The sequence below is a fragment of the Hydra vulgaris genome, chromosome 06, assembly GCF_038396675.1.
Source record: "Hydra vulgaris chromosome 06, alternate assembly HydraT2T_AEP".
In the NCBI taxonomy this organism is placed as follows: domain Eukaryota; kingdom Metazoa; phylum Cnidaria; class Hydrozoa; order Anthoathecata; family Hydridae; genus Hydra; species Hydra vulgaris.
This window is the reverse complement of record NC_088925.1, coordinates 46,798,859-46,813,643: the sequence shown is the minus strand read 5'-3', so window position 1 is coordinate 46,813,643 and position 14,785 is coordinate 46,798,859. Positions and strand designations below refer to the sequence as shown.

General features: G+C 25.4%; 1 protein-coding gene across 1 annotated transcript; it reads left to right on the top strand.

The window, feature by feature from the left end:
• Positions 1–461: 461 nt before the first annotated feature.
• LOC100212338 (protein Dr1) lies at positions 462–9,672 on the top strand. Its single transcript, XM_065800319.1, has 7 exons — positions 462–785; positions 6,251–6,337; positions 7,175–7,269; positions 7,419–7,487; positions 8,795–8,827; positions 8,946–9,017; positions 9,097–9,672. Exons 1-7 carry the CDS (start codon positions 710–712, stop codon positions 9,352–9,354), a joined length of 690 nt encoding a protein of 229 aa, XP_065656391.1. The 5' UTR covers positions 462–709; the 3' UTR covers positions 9,355–9,672.
• Positions 9,673–14,785: the final 5,113 nt, after the last annotated feature.

The following is a 14,785-nucleotide window of genomic DNA, read 5'->3' as shown; positions in this document are numbered from 1 at the left end:
TTGAGACTGTTTTACGCTTTTTCAGTTAAAACAGTTGCAAACAGTTATAACCAATAAAGCGTAACATTCAACCACAACATCAAACAGTTATGTTAACTAAAAATATGAGATAATAAATAATACAAGTAATAGTAGATGTTAATTGCATTCAATTTTTTTTTCTTTTTTCTTTTCTGTCTTTGAGGAAAGAATGAGCAAAGGAAATTTGTCTTTACAGTAACCTTTTTCTTAAAGAACTCTTTTAACGCCGACAAAAGAGTTTATTAGCGTTTTTTAGTTTATTATATATAATTAGGCGAATATAGCTTTGCTTGATAATAAAGTATTGTAAAATTGTTTTGTGGTATGAAAATGTCATATCCGGCTCTCATCTAGTATTTAGGTGTTTCTTGTTTTAAAGTTTATCTTTAAAGAAAAGTTTATTTTATTTTTACTTGTCTCTAATTTGCGTTAAAATAAAAAAGAAAATGGAAAGATCAACTTTAAAGTTCAAAAATGATTGGACGAAAAATTTAAGATCCGCACCGGGTGTCAATGACTCATAATGCCACTGAATAGTTTTCCAAAAATATGAAAATTAATATGTATTTTTTTGAGTTTAATATGAATAAAAACTTAACATTTGAAAACTTTAAAAAAAATGCTTTTTCTCGATTGTTCAACCAGAAACACAGTGCAGGTACCGTGCTAAGTTCAATTGAAAACAATAATGGCGGACAGTTCAGCGTCGAGTGTTGCTGGACCTAGTTCTCAACAGCCAGAAGACGATTTAAGTTTACCACGAGGTTTTAAAATTCGCCATATATATAACTTTTATTTAATTTAAAAATATATTATACATGTTCAAATATATATATATATATATATATATATATATATATATATATATATATATATATATATATATATATATATATATATATATATATATATATATATATATACATATATATACATATATATATATATATATATATATATATATATATATATATATATATATATATATATATATATATATATATATATATATATATATATATATATATATATATATATATATATGTTCGCATTTAAAAGATTAAAACGTAAACATTAAAGAGCGTCTATGTCAATTAATACCATAATTATTCAGTAAAGAAATTAAGCTTCATTTTACCTCTGAAAGACAATTTTTTAAATATACTATCTAAAAAAAAGTCATTTTTAGTTTTAAACAACTTCTTCTAAACTTTCTGACTTAAAATGTGTTACAAATAATGTAAAAAAAGTACACAGATTTTTGTTTTTAATAAATAAAGTTATGATATTTTCTATTAATATTTAGATATACATAACCTTATTCTAAAAGGTTAAATGCTAATAAGCTGAATAAAAAAATGTTTCTTTTGTCTGGCAATGATGCCATAGAACTAATGGACTTCATATTATTTCATAAGACTTTGTTGAACATTACTAAACACATTAAATTTTGTAGTATATATTTTGAATTGCTTAATGCCAAACCGAACAGTTTTTACTCAGATAAAAATCCACAGTTGTGATATATCCACGTACTTTAGAATCATACCTTAGATCTGTGTTGCTTTGTATTTAGATAATTTCACTCAATAAAACTATTAATCATTTTCATTCATCTTTAAAATTTGGATGTTTATATATACAATATGTATTTAGATTTAATAAAAAGTAAAAGTGATTAAAACAATAGTTTATTATTATAAAACAATAGTGTTATTAAAATTTTAGTGAACTTTGAATATTTCTAGTACTTTGAACTTAGTACTTAAGTACAAATAATATTTTTCAAGAATTTGTAATTTATTAATTAATATATTTTTTTAATTGTAATAATATAATATAGTGGTATCAAAGTTTTTTTATTGAATTTTAGTGTCTAAGCTATCATGTTTGCTAATAAAAGATTTCCAAACAAACATAGTTTTTAATACCTCAATCAAGTATAGGATTTTAAAACAAGCTAATTTCAAAAATGAATTAAGACTATATTTTAAATTGTAAAGTTTAACACTAAAATAATTGTAATATTTTTAAATTATAAACTTAATTCAACAGTACATTTTGGCATGTAGAGTTACAAAAGAAAAACTTTTTTTTTGTTTTTTGTTAAAAAAAAGCATTTTTGGAAGTTCTTTTGATTTTTGTGTATGTTTTATAAAATTTTTGTGTAACTTTTCAGAAAAATTTTTTATTGTTTCTAAAAATTCTTAACTAGTTCTGTTTAAGTTTTTTAAATTTAGTATCAGATCATATTAATTTCTTAACTCACTAAAATAATTATTCAGCTAATAGTGAAACACATTTACAATAATGTATGGATCAAATTTACTGTCTATATTATTTATGATACTTATGAACTAGTACGTTTAAGTATTTAAAAAACAATATCAAGTTTTGTTGAAAAAAATTGTTTAAAACAAAAAAAATTAGTTCTAATAAAATTTTAATTCAACCTGTCAGTTTGAACTATAAAACATTCTATATAAAACATTGAAAATGGTAGTATTTTTTCTTTCCATCAGTTAAACTTTATTAAAAAATTTTTATTAAAGGTCAGGAACTGTTAAATGTAAAACAAATGAAATTTAAACTACAAAAAAAAAATCAGAAAATTCTTGAAATTATTATAAATTGAATGTTTGAACAACCTCATTTTTTATGATTTAGCTTGTAGTTTCAGGAATGGTATTATATATTGTTTATTATTAAAAAAAAAAAAGATATTGAATAAAAAAAATTAGATATTGAAAACTCTTTTAAAAATATGAAGTAAGTTCATAAGAATCATGTTATTACCCAGCATAAAATATTAACAAACGTTATTTAAAACAAATTAAGCCAACTAATATTAGAGTTTTTTTTTATTTCTAATTACAAATACAAAGTTTTTTTTCTAAGAATACTACAATACAATACTATTTTTTACATAATTAACTAATATCATCACATAATTAACTTAATTAACATAATTAACATTTATAATTAATAATATCATCTGACTAAATATCATCTTTTAGTTTGCAATTGCAGATATAAATTTGAAATAAAAAGGAGATCTAAAAATGAAATTAAAAAAACACAACTCGTTAAAACTCTACCAAAGTAAATAAAGCTTAAAAACTATTCTAATCATCTAAAAAATAGAATGGTTCCATAGTTTAATGCATGTGTGCTTAGGTTTTTAAAAAATATTTTAAAAAAATGTTTTTTTATTTTACAAGTTACTTATAAAAAGTGCAAAAAAACTTTATAGTTTATAGTCAACCAGTTTATAAGAAACTTAAGGTTTCAACCAGTTTATAAGAAACTTATGGTTTCAACCAGTTTATAAGAAACTTAAGGTTTCAACCAGTTTGAAAGAAACTTAAGGTTTCAGCCAGTTTATAAGAAACTTAAGGTTTCAACCAGTTTATAAGAAGCAAAAAGACACTGTGCAATTTTTATTTGTATTTTTGATAGAGTATTTATTCTGGGATAAACCCCTTTATGGGCAATATCATTGTCTAAGTTGAAGAAATCAATCTGAAGTCCTATTAAAAGATTAACCATTTTTAGATAGAGATTATCATGATAATAGTTTTTATTCAGTAAGCATCTTAAACAGTCACAAAAAGCTAATGTTTTACTTCAGGTTGAAAAATTAAGCATTTGTCAATTTTTATTGATTTAGCATGAGAAAAACCAAAAAAAAAAAGACCAACAAAGGCTTAATGGCAAATTAAATTAACCTTTTTCTGAATCTTTTCCAGATTTAAAAATAATCACTGGATTAATTTTAAAATTTTTAACAGTTGTGTAAATTGCTATCTTATCCAATTAGGTTTTACTTCGTAGGGATCGTCCATAAATTATGCAATGCAAATTGTATTTTAAAAACATAAGTAGGAGATATTAAGCTCTTGAGTGGCGTTTTTCATTAAACTTAATGAACCATTTTGATTTTTTATTTAGATTAGGACTCTGTGAGGGAAAACTTTTGATCTTTTTTTGTTTTGTTTATTGTGAAATTTTGCGTTACATTATTTATGAACGATCCTTTACCTAATCTAGCAAGAAACCGCTGCTCAATAATAAAATAAGTATTTCCATTAGGTCAAGGAGCACTAATATTTGACTTTGGTTTGAAGTAAATGAAATGATTGAACATGTTCTATTAGTTTGTTGCTCTTTGCTTATATTTATGCAGTTATCTAAATTGATGGCAACATTTTTGACCCAGAATGAGCTTTCGGCATAGAAATTCATTAGATATGAATCTGGTTCAAAGTATAAAAATAAACAACATGCTGAAAGCTTTACAAAGTAAACAAACTTGATTTTTTGCAATTTTTACGATAGTTTTTCCAAAAAGCAAAAGCTCTAGTAAAAAGCTGTTTAGAGGAGTAGCCTGCATAGCCAAGTTTGTTTTATGAGAGCTTTTCTCCGCTCTTGCACTTATTTACTCCCGCCAAGGCCTATATATATATATATATATATATATATATATATATATATATATATATATATATATATATATATATATATATATATATATATATATATATATATATATATATATATATATATATATATATATATATATATATATATATATATATATTAGTGATGTACCGATAGTACATTTGTGACTAATATCTGTGATGATGGGTGGGAAAAGGCTAATGCAGATACTGATGAGTTAGCTAATTATTAAAATTTTGAAAATATAAAGCCATACAACTTTAAATCGTGTAAACTTTTTCATGGAATCATTACTGGTAAACAAATACTTTGACCCAAATCCAAGCCAAACCATTATTTTAAAAGGTATTAGAAAAACTCAGTTAAAAAAATATACGATTTTTAGTTTTTTTTTACTATGAAATAAATACAATTTTAGAGGAACACTTTTTATTTAAATTTTAAAAAGAAAATAGTACTAAGATAAGCAGTTTACTTAGAATTCTTTATTAATTTATTAGTTATTTAGATATCTAAGCAACAATCATAGAAATATAAAAGGCCATACTTGAACACATATAGATAACAATGCTTAAATAGGTTACTTTAAAGTGTAACATTAGAACAACAAAATAAAATTATTCTAAAAACAAAATTATTGTAATAAAAGTATGCGTAAATTTAGCTGTTAAATTAAAGCTTATAAATATCATCTTAAGAATAAACAAATTTGTCTGTAAACAAAGTCAAAATAAACAATTTATCAAAAAAATTCTAAGTAATGCATTAAGTTTAGTTTATTATTTAATTATTATCATAATGCAGGATAAAAGTATTAAAATGCCATCGGTTGGAAAATAGTTGAATTAATAAAAAAAGGCCAATGCCGATACTGATTCTTATTGTGCAAAAAGTGGTGGATGCTGTTTAATCGGTACATCACTAATATATATATATATATATATATATATATATATATATATATATATATATATATATATATATATATATATATATATATATATATATATATATATATATATATATATATATATATAATCTGTTATTTATTTTCAACTTAATATGAAATAATTAATGAAATTATACAACATTAATGGTATGCCTAACATAAAAAAAAACAGTCTTTAAATATATCTCATCTAAAGAACAAATTTTAAATTACTTTATAGTTTAAAATAAAATAAAAAATAGAACTTATATAGGAAACAAAAAATGTTATTGATTTCTTAGTCAAAAAAAACCCAATGGTTTTTATTTGCAATAAAACAACTAGCGATTCTAAATATGTATCTTATATGGATTTGCTTATTTTTTGCTTATTTCCCAATTTGCTTATTTTTTAACCATTATTTAGATCTAAAGTGGCTTAATGGTTGCTAACTTTATTTAGCAAATTTTTTTCAGAAGATGGGAAAATAAGAAAAGAAGTTATTTTTAGTAAAATCTAGATTGTTTGAACTCAGGGAGTAATTAAAAATAAACTGTAAAATAAGTACATGTTTTTTGACAAACAAGGAAAAGCTTTGCAGAGAAAAAAGTTGTGTGTACTACCCAGGGCATACTGGGGATTAAGAACTTTTTGTTTACAAAGCAAGCAATTTACCACTACACCACTACCATTGTTAATTGTTCATTGATCAAGTATGAAAAAAATATCAAACTTCTTCGTTAAAATCTCTATCAATTTTTTTGTGTAAATGCTCAAAATTGAAGTTTTTTTTTTTGCTTTTAAACAAAATTTTCATAATTTGTATGATTAAAACTTTAGCGGCTGTCAACAAAATGATCAAAGAAATGGTGCCATTCATTAGAGTTTCAAACGATGCTAGAGAACTTGTTCTTAACTGTTGCACAGGTTTATTTTTTTTATTTTAATCCTTAAATTTCAGGGATGCGGAGTCCCAAAAAAGGCTCCGGATTTGAAAGTCACAAATAGATTACTTCTTCCTAGTTTTTGGTATTCAGGAGCTCTTGAAAAATATAAAAAAGCAAATGGATTACTTATGGGAAAAAATTAAGACATTTAGGTTTGAGGAGCAATCAATTTTTGAACCAGGAGTCCTTAGGTATAATGGTAGCAAGTACTCCAGGCCTAAAAACAATAAGTTCCAAATCATTAAATTTCATGAATTTTTTTCTTATAGTAGATCATAACTCAACCAAAATGTTTAAAGCTTCTAGACACCAGAGACCAGGAAAAAATAGATATATAAAGCTGGAATCCTTTTAGGACTCCAAATCCTTGTTAAATTTTTTATTTATTTGTTATTTTTCTAATGTCAATTTTTGCTATATTATATATTATTATTATCATATTAATTCATTTGATTTCAAAAATTCAATTTGATTTCTAAGTATAAAAGTTTCATGGGTTTCCTAATTTATAGTGTTTATTGTTGGATTAATAAAAATGTTATTGTTAATTTCTTTGTTGTTTTTTTATTTAGGTACCCTTTGTTTGACTATTTTTTAATAATATAAGTGACTTCTAACCTAATTTTAAATTTGTCATATGTTTACAATAAATTTTGTAATTTATTTACAATAAATTAAAAGTCCGGTTAATGTTGTTAGGTTCTTATTTATTATAAAATATATCATGCAATAGATTTGCAATGCTAGATAGTTTATCTATCTAACTTTAATCTGTTGCAGTGCTCAGATAAATATTTATGTGAATTTATCTTTTAAGAGTTCATTCATTTAATTGCATCAGAGGCAAATGAGATATGTAATAAACAGACAAAGAAGACAATTTCCCCAGAACATGTAATTGCTGCTTTAGAGGTATGTTTGTTTTTAATTCAGTTTTATGTAGATTTTCACATCTGTCTGCATAATAGATAATAAGTTTATAAAAGACCAAATTTAAAGATCTACACTTAAGTGAGGTACACTTCAAGACCTTGTTAATTGCTGGGGAAATTTGCATTTAGAGTCTGGGTTTTCAGAGCTACATCCAAGATGTTGAAGGTGTTTATCAGCAATTTAAAACGCAAGCACAGGTTGTTATATTTGATTCATTTTATGCTAAATTTAAATGTAATTTTTTTTGTAATTTTTTAATTTAAATGTAATTTTAATTGCAGTAATCATACTGCATAAATTACTATATTTAAAAGCTTTATTTTTTGAAATCCTCATTTTATGCTAAATTGAAAAAAAAATCTGTATTTATTTGGATCACATTGATTTTAAAAACTCATACCTCAAAATAAAATTTTAATCTAAATCAGCTCTTTGGTCTTTTTTGATTCTTTAAGTTTTTATAATTTTTCAGTTTTATAAATGTACCTGTTTCTCTTTACTTCTATTTTCAAATTCTATCCTAGGCCTCATTTATATTCTTGTTTCTTACACTAATGCTGGATCACGCGTCCTTATATTCACTTTTTTTTTTTTCCAGTTCTGCAAAACTTATTTATTACCCAACACTTATATGTGGATTAATAAATATTTACCTATGCTTGTTGATATATATCCTCACTTTACATTTGAATTTATGTGTAAATTATTAGGTATCCTCACTTATGTTAGTATGTCATAGTTATTACAAAAAAGGATATTTAATGTTCTCTTCTTAAATGAAAAATATTTAATGTTCTCTTCTTGAATGAAAAAAAGATAAAGAGTTCAAAACTAAATACATTTAAATATAAATTATATATAATTTTTAAAGTATTATCAACCCTTCATAAGTGTTAGCACTTTTTTGGGCTTAAAATTATATTTTAGACTGCTGAGAATAGGTGTATAGTCTGCCTGTTCTCAGAGATAATAGCATAAGAGTGCTGAGGCTTAGCTGGTTTAGTCTGTCTAAGATTGAATCTGAAAATAGTTCTTTTTTGATCACAAGTTGATGGAAGTGGTTAAGGCATCCAGCTAATCTATTTTAGCCATAATGAAATGATAAACATGTATCAAGACAGGCTGACACACTTTGAGCTACTGATTAATCCAATTTTTTTAAGCCCAAAAAGATTTGCATTAGTTATTTGTAATAAAACAAAGGAGATATTTAGAAGTTTGGAGTTCCAAAACAAAGAAGATATTTAAAAGTTTGAAGTTTCAAAACTGAATAAAATTAAAGGCCTAAAGTTTTGTCATGAAAAAAAAAAGGTTTCTTGAAAAGAAAATTCCAACTAGAGTGAATATGACAGTTTATGGATGTTTAGAGTGTTTTTTGGAGATTATTATTTATAGTATTTGATAAAATATGTGGTAGGGCTGAATTTTTTTTGACGTTTATGCCAACTAGTTTTGGTGAAGCAAATAAATTAGTGTTTAAAGTTTTTAAATTTTGAACTTTTAGACTCGAAAAAAGAACAACAAGCTTAAAAACCTGGTAAGTTGATAATTATCCAGAATTAATTTGTTTGTTTTTTTTACCTCTTTAATATTTGGCTCCGTCAATTATAATAAACAAAATGTTGCAGGGTGATCGAAGATAAATTTTTTTGTAGGGCGTATCTGAAGAAGAACTTTTGCGGCAACAACAAGCATTAATTGCTCAGGCACGAGCTGAACAAGCTCAGGTAATATTTTTCATTCTTTTTTATTTATACTTTTTCTGTTACTTATCTAACTGTTTTATTTATTTTTGTTTACTTATAGGAAGAGTGGGTTCACTTACAGCAACAATGCTTTCTCCCTACTTCCTCAGGCGCTGGTACAGTTCAAATGCAAAACGTGCATACGCTGCAAGTACATTCCGAAAATGGGATTAATTCTCTTGGACAGCATTCTTCGATGAACTACACACATTGCCTCGACAAGAGTATGAACAATTCATTTGTATCAAATGACTCTAACGAAAATGTTCACGCGCTTCAAAACGGACTTAATCACACTGATGCTCTTGCTAACACGTGACCTAATGATGTGACTAGTTTTGATTAGGTGGAAAAAGTGTAACCATACGCTCTCTGGTTACGTTTATGAGGTCCTTTTTAGGGGTTAAAACAATACTAACGTTTTAGCATGCTGTTTGCATTGTTGCAGTGTTTCGTGTATGATATGGTATCTTATTACACGATGTTTTGTAGATTTGGTTTAAAGAATGCTTCTCGTTGCAATAATCTTATCAAACATGCAAAATCGTTGTCAATTGCGAAATCGTTGCGGAATTGAATGCATTTTGATTTTTTCATCAAGATTGTTTAATATTTCATTAAAAGTAGTTCTTGTTCAGTTACTGCGTAATCATTGCGATTCTAAGTGCTTGAATTGTTTAAACCTTTTTAATAGGTTGACATGAAGTAAAAGGTAAAAACGGATATTTCGAAAACAACTTTTCAATAGGTTAACATTAAAAGGTAAAAACGGACATTTCAAAAACATCTTTTTACTTTTTAACTCTTTTACAAAAAAAAAAACTATACACTAAAACTTTAAAACTAAAAATACGCAACAATTACAACAATACACAATTTATAAAGTGTTACTAAAGAAATTGTTTTTTTATTTTTCTAAACATAAATAATTGACTTGTGCGATTGTGCGATGTGAGATGACTAAAGATATTTTGCTATTTATATAATAAAAAATTGCAAACAATCGTTTACATAAAATAAGGATTTATAAAAACAGGAAATGTGGATACGGACGAAAAGTATAAGTTTAAAGTATATTTTGTGAAAAATGCTTTCGTAAAATTCCTTTAATATATAAGTAAGTTTTAATCAAATTTAATTTTATGAATTGAAAGAGAAAATGCGTTTTAAGTCTTAAATAATATCATTTTCAATTGGTTCTATAATGACGCACTGTTCCTCAAACGAAAAAATTAATAACTCTGATTTTACTCAAGCAATATTTGTGGTTGGTATTTCACTGATGATAGTGATTTTTGAGAAACTGCTAATGTAAAAGTATCAGAAAATTCTATAGGAAGGTTGTTTTTATATTTATAGATAAATGTTAGTATTGAAACGAGTTAGGTTTTGATATATCTAAAACATTTATGCATTACAGGGGATTTTCCAATCCTCTGTCAATCAAGTGACAGGTTATAGAATTCCAATAAAATCTAAATGAATCCTATCTAATAAACTATTCGATTTAAAAAAAAAAATTACCTAACGATGTTATGTCCGGTTAAATCCAATTGGATTTAAGTCACAATTTTTTTAATACCGTAGTATAAAAATTTTTCTACTGGACTCATGAGATGATTACGTAGTTTACTCGGTTCGTAGAGAACTTGTAATTAAAAACAACCCTAGTCAAAAAGGATGTATCTTTTATTTTTTCTTCTGTAGAATTATAATATCCTTATCGATTTTTATAGTCTAGCAATAATACATTTATTTAAATACATAAAAAAATGTAAATTAAACATTTCATTGCAATGCATTACTTTTCAAATTGATTTGTTATTATTTTTCCATTATTTTTACCTGCATAATACTAAAGCCTCATTTAAAGATTTCTTAGCACCGATAGATTACATTTACTAAGATGAGTTATCTAAAGAGTTATTATTTGATGAGTTTGAAAAAGTCTTCAAAACACTAAAAAAATTAAAGCAGTTAAAAGCACTTGATGAAATCAATGGTAACATAGTTTTAGATTTTGAACAAAAAAAATATATTCTTTTTAAAGTCTTTAAATCATCAATCGAACAAGGAATGCTTCCTGATCAATTGAAAATTGCTAAAGTTATTCCACTACTCAAAGGTGGTGACAAATCTGACATTAGTAATTACCGGCCTATCTCTATCTGATCTATATTTTCAAAAATACTAGAAAGAATCATGTTCACTAGAGTATTTGATTACTTTAGTTTAAATAATTTATTATACAACAATCAGTTTAAAAAGCTTTAACCAGCTTTAAAAATTAAAATAAATTAAATCAAATTAAATTAAAAATTAATCAGCTTTAAAACGAATAACTCAATTGAGTATGCAATTATTCAGTTGGTACGTGAAATTTCTTATTCTTATGAAAAATCTCAATTAACATTAAGAATTTTTTATCTATCTTTCAAAAGCATTTGATACTGTCGATCGTGATACTTTGCTTTATAAACTTAATTACTATGGAAAAAATGAAAGAGTTATTTATCTAACAGGAAACAATTACTTTCTTGTAATGAACTTAATCGTAAACAGTTTTTAAATGTTTCCTGTGGTGTTCCGCCAGGTTCCATCTTAGGCTCTCTTTTGTTTTTAAAATATATCAACGACTTGCATAAAACATCAAATCTTCTAAGCATTATGTTTGCTGATGACGCAAACTTATTTCTCTCTAACAGTGACATCTATCTAGTATTCTCTATGATGAACAAACAACTTCAAAACATATCTAAATGGTTTAAAAGAAACAGATTAACATTAAATGTAAGCAAAAGAAAATAGATATTTTTCCACCCGCTCTCCAAAAAACGTTCTCTACCCCCAACTCTGCTAAAAAATTTTATTGACCAAATTGAAATTAAAAGAGATTTTGTAGCTAAATACTTGGGGGGTTTTCATTACGAAAACATGATGAAAACACCATAATAACAATGTCTACTGCAAATTCGATGAACTAAATTTACATTTTGAATTAATTAATTACACGTCAATTCATCAACCGCGGAAAAAATATTGTGGCGGAGGCGTAAGTATTTTTGTTCGCAATTCAATTAACTTTGTCCCACGTAATGACCTATGCGTTAATGAAACAGATTGTGAGTCATTATGCATTGAAATTGTTAATAAAACCACAAAAGACATATTTAATACTTCTTATAGGAAACCAGCTGGTAATTTAAAAGTATTTAAAACTCTTTTAAATACATTTTTAACTAAAGTCAATAAAGAACGAAAGCATGTATACATAGTTGGAGACATCAATTTGGACTTGATGAGACAAGCTTCAAATAACATTTAATATTTTATAGATACTCTTCTTCATCATAATTCCAACAATAAATAAGCCAACCAGAATAACTAAAAACTCTTCTACATTCCTAAACAATATAATCACCAACGATTTTTATAAAACCCTATTTATATTGGTATAATTAAGACAGACTTATCAGTTCATTTTGCTACTTTTCTAATTACTAAAATTATTACAATTAACAATAAGCCTTCAAAAACTACTATATACAAGAGGCAGATTAATGAAAACTCCTTACAACAATTCCAAGACCTTTTAAATATAAAATTGATTGGGACCTTATGCTGAAATCAAGTGAGGCAAACAATGCGTACGAACTATTTCTTCATCATTTTTGTAATCAGTATAAAATGCGTTTCCTGAGAAAAAAATTGTTATAAATACCAAGTCACTCCTATATTCTTGGATGTCTACGGGTCTACTAAAATCTAAAAAAAAAGTTGAATGAAAAGTTTTTAAAAAATAAACATTTAAAAATGAAACAAACTATAAACATTATAAAAATATATTTAAAAAAACTAAAAAAAACTCCAAAAAACTTTAATACTCAATGTTGTTAGAAAAAATAATAGGATGTGGAAGGTAATTAAAGAAATTATTGGCAATTCAAAAAATGATGAAAAAAAAAATCTGCTAAAAAAAATTTTAGTAGATGGTAAATTTATATACGATAAAGCAATAATTGCTGAAAATTTGAACAGCTTCTTTCTTAATATTGGACCTAACTTGAAAAAATTCCGTCAAGTTCCTCATATGATTTATATTTAAAAACCTATGATAAAGTAATGGATGAATCTAAACAGGATATTTATGAGTTGCAATCTGCTCTAGATAGTCTTAAAAACAACACTAGTGCAGGTTTTGATCAAATTAGCGTGCATGTTGTAAACTCAGTTTTTAATATTATAGAATCCTCTCTATATAACATTTTTGATCTTTCTATTAAATCAGGTACTGTCCTATTTTTAAATCTGGCGATGACACAAATACTTGAAATTACAGACCAATATCGGTTCTGCCATGCTTTTCTAAGTTACTCGAGCGCATAATGTATAACAGGCTTAATAACTACTTAACGGTAAACAACATGTTGTTCAACAAGCAATTTGGTTTTAAAAAAAATCACTCAACCGATCACGCTTTGACCGAGCTAGTAACCCATGTAACAAATGCCTTCAATGATGATTGTTTGACATTAGGAGTTTATATTGATCTGTCTAAAGCCTTTGACACCGTCAATCATGTCATTCTTCTTAAAAAACTTGAACATTATGGAATGAAAAACAGTAACTTACTTTGATTTAAAGGATATTTATCAATAAGAAAACAGTTTATACAATATGAAACGAGTAAAACGTCCACCTGTTTTATTCACATAGGGATATTAAAACGCTTTTTACAGTAGTTAATGAAGAGTTAAACAAAGTAAACGAATGGTTTACATGTAATAAACTATCACTTAACGTAACAAAAACTAAGTACATACTATTTCATAAACAAGATAAAACAGATAATCTTCCCCTAAAATTACCTGATCAGAAAATAAATAAAATAAATATTACTAGACAAACATTTGTAAATTTCTAAGGTGTTATTTTAGATGAAAATTTATTTTGGAAGACTCATATGAGCTCCCTGGAAAGAAAACTTTCAAGAAATATTGCAATAATGTATAAAGTAAAACCATTCTTAAACATTAGGTCTTTAAAAAATTCTTTTTATTTTTTATTTTTTCTTTTTTCTTTTATACATAGTTATTTAGCTTACGGAAATATTGTATGGGCAAGCACAAATTACACAAAGTTGAAAAAAATTTATTCAAAACAAAAACATGCTTGCCGAATTGTATTTGGAGCAACAAGAAATGTGCTTTGCGAGCCACTTCTAAGTAAGCTTGGATCATTAAACGTGTACAAAATTAATATATATTTAGTCTTACAATTCATGTATAAAATAAAACACGAACTATCTCCAACAATATTTAATCAATATTTTTGTAAAATAAGCCATAAATACCCCACCAGATTTTCCGGAAACAATTTTGTAACTCCAAAATTTAATCTAAAGTTATGTTCTTATTCTATTCAGTATCGGGGACCTTTTTAATGGAAAAGTTTTGAATAGATTGTTCATAATAAAAACAAACACTTCAGCAATTCAAAGCTAATTTAAAATATCATTTCGTAAATATGGATTTTAATGTTTTAAATATTTCCAGTCTTTTTTAGAAGTTATCAAAATAAATTTATAATGATAGATTAACTTAAACAACTTTAACATGTTAACTACCAAAAACTAAAAATAATAAGGAGATCAACTATTATTATTAAGAATATCAATGTCTTTTTCACACTTCTTTAAAAATGTTTACATTTGAATATTTAGTCTTGAAGTTTAAAAGGTTTTTTTTTTG